Source organism: Stegostoma tigrinum, chromosome 43 (assembly GCF_030684315.1).
Source record: "Stegostoma tigrinum isolate sSteTig4 chromosome 43, sSteTig4.hap1, whole genome shotgun sequence".
Classification (NCBI taxonomy): Eukaryota; Metazoa; Chordata; class Chondrichthyes; order Orectolobiformes; family Stegostomatidae; genus Stegostoma; species Stegostoma tigrinum.
The window spans coordinates 9791436-9800043 of record NC_081396.1 but is presented as its reverse complement, the minus strand read 5'-3'; the positions used below and the strand labels follow the sequence as shown (position 1 = coordinate 9800043).

The 8608-nt window shown below is 45.3% G+C and overlaps 1 protein-coding gene across 1 annotated transcript in view; it reads right to left on the bottom strand.

Annotated features, from left to right (window-relative positions):
• Nucleotides 1-375: 375 nt before the first annotated feature.
• Nucleotides 376-8608, bottom strand: part of LOC125448995 (uncharacterized) — a 100794-nt gene continuing 92561 nt past the window's right edge. The window contains exons 31-34 of the mRNA XM_059641836.1: nt 5480-6834; nt 4436-4550; nt 2609-2678; nt 376-1765 (exon numbers count right to left, since the gene is read on the bottom strand). Coding sequence (XP_059497819.1) covers nt 555-1765; nt 2609-2678; nt 4436-4550; nt 5480-6834 — 2751 coding nt within the window. The 3' untranslated portion in view covers nt 376-554. The remainder of the gene's footprint in view (nt 1766-2608; nt 2679-4435; nt 4551-5479; nt 6835-8608) is intronic.

The following is an 8608-nucleotide window of genomic DNA, read 5'->3' as shown; positions in this document are numbered from 1 at the left end:
ACCTTGGGACACTTTCCAAAACGAAGTTAACAAAAGTTCTCTTTAAATCAGATTGTAACAGAATGGGAACACCAATATTAAAATAAATATCTGGGCAGATGGAGTTGGGTCACAAGTCAGATATGATCCTCAATGAATGACAGGACAGATCTGAGTGAGTCAATGGCCTCTTCCTGTGCCTGTTATCAAAATAAACTTAGATCCAAACACAGCTGAACGAAAAGTCACAGAGGAACTGGGGGAATCAGACAGAACAACAAGAAACAAGTTCTTGAGCAAAGTTTGAGAGCGAAATAAGACTTGCGGGAAAGCAGATAACAACTAGTTATTCCATTCAGTCCTTTTGAATCTGATCAGCATTTCATTGAGGGTCAGACTAAAGGTCAAGTTGTTTCTCCCTTTAAGATTTATTTGGTCTCTATCCAAGCTATTAAATAATAACATGGTTATAAGGAATAATACCATTAGTCAAGAACTTTTACTATCAGAATGGTCATGATTCAGACCAGGATGTAATTAACAGCAACAGAAATAGCAAAATCTGATTCCTGGCATCACTTGTGAACTCTCTGGTGTCTCAGCAAGTTGGATGATCGAGCAAACCTCTTCCCACATCGAGAGCAAGTGAACGGCATCTCCCCCGTGTGAAGCTGCTGGTGTGTCAGTAGATGGGATGACTGAGTGAATCTCTTCCCACACACGAGGCAGGTGAATGGCCTTTCCCCACTGTGAACCCGCTGGTGCGTCATCAGATACTTTTTGCTTTTAAAGCTCTTTCCACAGTCCGAACATTTGAAAGGTCTCTGATCAGTGTGAACATGTTGATGCTCAGTGAGCTGGGACGGCTGAGTGAAACCCTTCCCACATGTGGAGCAGGTGAACGGTTTCTCCCCAGTGTGAATTCGTTGGTGTAACAGAAGCTGTGGTGAATCAGTGAATCCCTTCCCACACACATAGCAGGTGAATGGCCTCTCCCCAGTGTGAGCCCGCTGATGTCTCAAACGGTGGGATGAACGGGTGAATCTCTTTCCACACACAGAACAGGTAAACGGCCTCTCACCCGTGTGAACTCGCTGATGTGTCAACAGATCCTGTTTGCTTTTAAAGCTCTTCTCACAGACCGAACATTTAAAAGGTCTCTTATCAGTGTGAACTCTCTGGTGTGTCTGCAGTTGGGCTAAACGTCTGAATCTCCTCTCACACAGGGTGCAGGTGAATGGCTTCTCCCCGGTGTGAATGCGTTGATGGACTTGTAAATCATTTTTACTTTTAAAACACTTTCCACAGTCGGAGCACGGGAAAGGTCTCTGATCAGTGTGAACAAGTTGATGTGTCAGGAGGTAGGATGACTGAGTGAATCCCTTTCCACAAATGGAGCAGATATAAGGTCTCACCCCTGTGTGAGTACGTTTGTGTCTAAGCAGCTCCCATTTGCTTTTAAAGCTCTTATCACAGTCAGAACATTTAAAAGGTCTCTGGTCAGAATGAACCTGGTCAATGGGGAGGTTTGGTGAAGCATCAAATCGTTCCTGATATTCAAGGTTGGTGAATGGCCTCTTGCGAGTGTGTACTCTCTGGTGTAAATAGAGGCTGGATGAATAAGCAAATCTTTTCCCACAATGAGTGCAGGTGAATGGCCTCTCTCCAGTGTGGCTGCGTCGATGAATATCCAATTGAGATGGGTACTTGAATCCCTTCCCACAGTCCCCACATTTACATGGTTTCTCCATCATACAGTTGTCCTGACACCTCTCCAGGTTGGATGATCAAAGTTTTGCTCACACACACACACACAATATCCAGTCTCTCCCACACTAAATGTGGCAGTTATTTTCAAGCTGTAAAACTTGGTTAAAGCACTTCCCACATCAATTCACTGGAATGCTCTCACTCCAGTGTTTGTGTCTTGGTGTTTTTCCAGACAGGATGATGCTTGAAATCTTTCACCAGAAATAGAACTTTTTTTTCCTTCCACATTCAGAAGCCATCAGATCCTGATGAATCAAGTGACTCAGGCAGATCTTGATGTGATATTGGATTTGAGTCTCATATCTGTAACTACTCACTATTGAAAAAGTGTTTAAAAGCAGACGTTTACACAGATCATCACTGTCAGTCCAGCACAGAAATTCAGATCAGACAATTGCAATCTCCATGAAACATCTTTCCACTCATATTCCCACAGACTTGCACATCCAAATCCCACATACTCCCTGGACTCAAATCTAAACCCAGCTCCACCATATCTCACTCTCAGGAGCTTCAATTCTCTCGTCCGCAGCTGGGAACTGCTTCCTGTAATGGGCGCACGCTGATGACGCAACATAAATGGGCGGTCTTCAGAAGGGCGGTGACGTTCGGGCGATTGACGGCAGCTGTGGGCCAATAGACCGAGGGGACGGCGCTGGCGGCTGCTGACCCTCCCAGCCTGAGTGAATGAAGGGGCGGGGCCGGAGAACAAGAGCGACGGTGACTGGCCCTCCAACCAACCTGGGTGAACGAGGGGGCGCGACTGGAGGAACCAGCCGTTGCGTTTCGCCCACCAACCAATCGGAGAGAACAGAGAGCAAAGCTGGCGGGACTGGGCAGGTGCGTCAGGTCCTCCAACCAATCGGAGTCAATGAGGGGGCGGGGTTGAAGTACTCAGCGAGGGGATCGTGGCGAAAGTCTGGAGCATTCTGGGCAGTAGGACAAAGCAGAATTAATTGATCGTTTTGCTGTTAAAACAACACACTGACATTAATTGAAAACCAAAAGAACTGCGGATGCGGTAAATCAGAAATTTAAAAAAACAGAAGTAGCTGGAAGAGCTCAGCAGTTCTGCCACCATCTGTGAGAAGTCAAGAGTTAATGTTCTTGATTCCTCACCACAGATGCTGCCAGAACTGCTGAGCTTTTCCAGCTACTTCAGTTTTTGACATTGATACTAATAAGAACATGAGAATTAGGAGCAGGAGTAGGCCATCCGCCCCCCTCGAGCCTGCCATTCAATGAGATCATGGCTGATCTTTTTGAGACTTGTCTCCACTTACCCGCCTGCACACCAGAACCCTTAATTCCTTTACTGTTCAAAAATTTATCTGGCCTTGCCTTAAAAACATTCAGTGAGGTAGCTTCAACAGCTTCACTGGGCAGGGAATTCCACAGATTCACAACCCTTTGGGTGAAGAAGTTCCTTCTGACCCCAGTCCTACATCTGCTTCCCTTTAATTTGAGGCTATGCCCCCTAGTCCTAGTTTCACCTGCAAGCAGATACAACCTCCCTGCCTCCACCGTATCTATTCCCTTCATAATCTTATATGTTTCTATTAAAATCTCCCCTCATTCTTCTGAATTCCAATGAGTATAGTCCCAGCCTACTCAATCTCTCCTTATAAGAGGGTTTCATTAACTTTGGAATCAACCGAGTGAATCTCCTGAGCACCCCCTCCAGTGCTAGTATATCCCTCCTCAAGGAAGGAGACCAAAGCTGCACACAGTACTCCAGCTGTGGCCTCACCAGGAACCTATACAGCTGCAGCATAGCCTCCCTGTTTTTAAACTCCATCCCTCTAGCAATGACAGACAAAATTCCATTTGCCTTTTTAATCACCTGCTGCACCTGCAATCCTACTTTTGGTGATTCATATGCAAGGACACCCAGTCCCACTGCACAGCAGTGTGCTGCAATTCTTTTTACCATTTAAAATATAGTCCATTTTGCTGTTATTCCTAATGGTGTGGCAAAGGCTTTTGAAGCCTTTAGGAGAAGTGGGCACTCTGGGAGACAGAGATAACAAGGTGTAGAGCTGGATGAACACAGCAGGCCAGGCAGCATGAGAGGAGCGGGAAGGCTGATGTCTTGGGCCTAGGCCCTTCTCCAGAAAGATCTTGGCCCAAAACATGAGCCTTCCTGCTCCTCTGATGTTGCTTGGCCTGCTGTGTTCATCCAGCTCTACACCTTGTTATCTCAGATTCTCCAGCATGTGCAGTTCCTACTATCTCTGAAACAATTTTAACCCTGGGAGACAGAATGCTTTGTTTCCCCCTCCAACTCTATTTTGATTTAGTGTACGCCCCCTCTTCCTTAACTCCCCCTCATTTTATATTTTGATGTCAGCATTGCCCTTAACAGGCTTTGCTTGTCAGTAGATAATTACCCACATGGGTGATTTCCTGCTACTGCAGAAAAAATATAATAAAGTCTGTTCATGATGGTCTTTTTTCTCACTATACATAAAAATAATAAAATATACATTTTATATAACCGTGCCTGACTTAGGGGGAGAAAAGAAAAATAAAGGGTACTATTTGGCTTCATAAAAAGGGAAAAAATAACTCATGGTGTGGACAGTGGAGTGGGCTTTGATCACTGGCAGCTTCCTCCTGTCACAGTTAGATCAGCTGTTCTCATCTGTTAAAGGTGTTAAAGGCTTTCCCATGTCTCAATTCAAACCTGATACTTTTCAATAAAATAGTTCACAATTACTTGTGACTCAAACACACCCTTTAGAGAAATCTGAGACTCCTGGGCTAAAACCTCACAGTCATCCATGAAAGTGACCGAAGATCTGAGAAATGACTGCTTGCCTTCAGTTTAGAGCTTTGCATGTTTTTCACGTTTATGTGGGTTTCTGCTTGTGCTCCAGTTTCCTCCCACAGTCTAAAAATGTGCAGATTAGGTGAATTAGCCTTGGTAAAATGCAGGGTCACTGAGATATGGTAGGGAAATGGGTCTGCGCAGGATGCTGTTTGGAGGGTCGGTGCAGAGTCAATAGGCTGAATAGCCTCATTCCGCACAGTCAGGATTCCTCGAAACTGAAATAATCCAGAGTAAGGATGGGGTGTCAGTCAGCTCAGGGGTTGCAACCTCATCTCTCACTCAGGAGGCAATAGTTTGAACTCATGTCCGGAATATAGGATCAAATTCTGATAAAGTAGTGAGGTAGCACTTCACTGACAGAAATATTGACTTTCAGATGAAACTTTCAACTATTGCCCCATCTTCCCTCCCTGTTGGGTGTAAATGTTCCTGTGATGTTATTCTAAAGGGCAGGGGAGTTCTTGCTGGTGAACTACTCCATACTGAACCATCACTAAATAAGACTAATTGACTATAACCATATTTCTATTTGTGGGAGCTCATTGGCACATTTCCCATACTGCATTTCCTATGTTACAAAAATCATTACACTTCTGAAGAACCACATTGCCTGTGAAGCATTGTGCGAAATCTTATGGTGAAAGGTGCTATAAAAATGCTAACTTCTACTAACAAAGGAGGAAAAAAAGTCAAATAATGGAACAGTTAGAAAGAGGACATCAATCACTCATTACTGTGTCAGACACAAAGCTGATTTATTTAATCTACATTGAGAATACTGAACCCCAGGCTAGTTACAGGGATTATTAATGTCAACTGAAATCAAGTCCAACTGTCAAAATAAACGTGGTCCAATCCTGGATGTGAAGAACAACAAAACTATACCACTGCAGTTACTGGTGAACACGCTGGTGTCTCAACACGCTGGATGACTGAGTGAACCTCTTGCCACACTTGGAGCAGGTAAAAGGTCTCTCTCCAGTGTGAACTCGCTGGTGTCTCAGCAAGTTGCACGATCGAGTGAACCCCTTCCCGCACACAGAGCAGATGAACGGCTTCTCCCCCGTGTGAACTCTCTGGTGTTTGGTGAGGTGAGACGATTGTCTGAACCCCAGCCCGCAGTGAGAGCACCTGAACGGTCTCTCATCGGTGTGCACGCGCCGATGGCGCATCAGTTCCCCGGAGCTTTTAAAGCATGTCCCACAATCTGGGCATTCAAAAGGTCTCTCCTTAGTATGAACCCGCAAGTGAGCCTGCAGATGGGACGGCCGAGTGAATCCCTTCCCACACACGGAGCAGGTAAACGATCGCTCTTCAGCATGCACTCGCTGGTGTAGCAGCAGGGAAGCTGAACGAGTGAAACCCTTACCACACTTGGAGCAGGTGAAAGAGGTGTCCCCGGTGTGAACTCGCTGGTGCTTCAGCAGGTTGGACAGCCAAGTGAATCCCTTCCCGCATTTGGAGCAGGTGAAGGATTTCTCCCCAGTGTGAACCTGCTGGTGTTTCAGCAGATTGGACAACTGAGCAAATCCCTTCCTACACGTGGAGCAGGTGAATGGCCTGCCCCCACTGTGAATTTGCTGGTGTCTTATCAGGCTGGAAGACTGAGTAAATCCCTCACCACACTCAAAGCAGGCAAACGGTCTCTCCCCAGTGTGAACTCGCTGGTGGGTCAGCAGATTGAATGAGTGACTGAACCCCTTCCCGCACACGGAGCAGATGAATGGCTTCTCCCCGGTGTGAACTCTCTGGTGTTTGGTGAGGTGAGACGATTGTCTGAATCCAGTCCCGCAGTGAGAGCACCTGAACGGTCTCTCGTCTGTGTGAACGCGCCGATGACGCATCAGTTCCCCGGAGCTTTTAAAGCACTTACCACAGTCTGGGCATTCAAAAGGTCTCTCCTCAGTGTGAACCCTCCAGTGAGCATGCAGGTGGGATGGCCGAGTGAATCCCTTCCCACACACGTTGCAGGTAAATGGCCTCGCTCCAGTGTGACTGTGCTGATAATCTTCTTGGTCAAATAGCTTTTCTTCAACCTGACTGCATTTGTGCTCCGACAGGCCAGATGATTGGGGGAAGCTTTGTCCACAATCGGAACATATGTACAGCTCGTCTCCACTGTGATCAGAGATATTTTCTTCCATGTTCAAGAACTGATGGTCAGATTGTGATGAATTGGGTGACTCCATCAGATTCATGTGAGATGTTTGGTGCCAGTTTTCCAACTGTAAATCCTTCCTTCTGTATAACTTCTGAAATGGAATTAAAACAGGTAAAAGGATGTTTGAAAGAGCCCACAAAAACACGAAGACAGGTTGTGAAATTGAGATGAATAAATCTGGGCACCTGACGGGCTGGCATGAGGGTAAAGTAGCGATGAAAGCTGCTGAACTGTTGCAGAAATGAAAACAGCAGCTGCTGGGCAAGCTCAGCAGGCCTGGCAGCATCTGTGAAGAGAAATCAGAGTTAAATGTTTCGGCTCTAGTGACCCTTACGCTGTTCTGAGCATGGGTCACTGGAACTGAAACTCTACACAGATGATGCCAGACCTGCTGAGATTGTCCAACAACTTGCTCCCAATTTACAGCATCTGCAGCTCTTCCAGTTTTTATTTTGTTACAGAAACCATTCTGGATTACTCATGTCCTTCAGGAAGGGGAACTGCCAAACTTTCTGAGATCACTGCAGACTTTTCAAAATTTAAAACTGCACTGCGTATACCAGATCTTTATGTGCATCAGAAACAGCAGAATTCCTAATAGCGATCCCTGGGGAGCTCCACTAACCTTCCCTCAGTCTGACAAATATCCATTAACCAGTGATCTCCTATGTCTCAGTCAATTTCATATTCAAGTTGATGCTGTCCCTTTTATTGGACGAGCTCTAACCTCACTCAGAAGTCACAATTTGTCTTCAATTTTCGATTTTTGAAGCTTCCCCACCATCAAGAATTGACTGGTCTCCTGTTGCTGAGCTTGTCTTTACCTTCTCTATTGAACAGAAGTGTAACATCTGTAACTCTCCATCCTCAGTCACCACACACGCATCCAAGAAAACCTGGAAGATTATAGCTATCACCTCTTCAATTTCCACACTGACTACTTTCAGTAACTCTTGAATGCATTTCAATTCGAGGGTGGTGAGTGAATGTAACGAGCTGCCAGAGGAGGCATTTACAATTGTAACGTGTAAAAGGCATGTGGACAGTTACACGAATAGGAAGGATTTAAGAGGGATTTGGGCCAAATGCCAACAAATGGGACTATGTTAGGTTGGGATGTCTGGTTGACGCAGACGAGTTGGACTGAACGATCTGTTTCTGTGCTGTATGACTCTGTGGTCTTGATGTCTCATCAATTTTAACATACAGCCAATCCAATTCAGTCCACTGTTCAATTTTATACTCTGAAGGTGTCTTAATTTCCTCCTATTTTCTATGACTGAGTAGCATAGCTTTCCTTTATAAAGTCAGACACAAAATCTATACTATCTGGAATTAACAGTCTAATGATGACAGTGAATCCATTGTCGATTGCTGTAAGAACCCATCTGGTTCTCTAATACCCAGTAGAGAAGGAAACTGAGGTTGTTGACTTGCTTGCTGAGCTGGCTTGATTTTGTTCTGATGTTTCATCACCGTGCTAGGTGACATCATTAGTGGAGCCTGCGATGAAGCGATGTTATTCTACTCCACTTGGAATTTATACTGTCCAGTCTGTTATGGTGAGTAGTGTCATTTCCGATTTTCATCTGTATGGGTTAATAGATGGGGTCCAATTCTACATGTTTGTTGACTGAAGTATGGCTGGAGAACCATGCCTCTAGGAATTCCCAGGCATGGCTTTATTTGGCTTGGGCTACAATGGTTACCTTGTCGCAGTTAAACGTATGGCCTTTGTTGTCTAAATGTACAGATATTAAGGAGAGTTCATCTTTCTGTTTTGCTGATGGTCATGTATTCTGATGGCTAGTTTCCTTCCTGTCTGCCATGTAATGTTTGTGGCAGTCATTGCACGGTATTGTAAA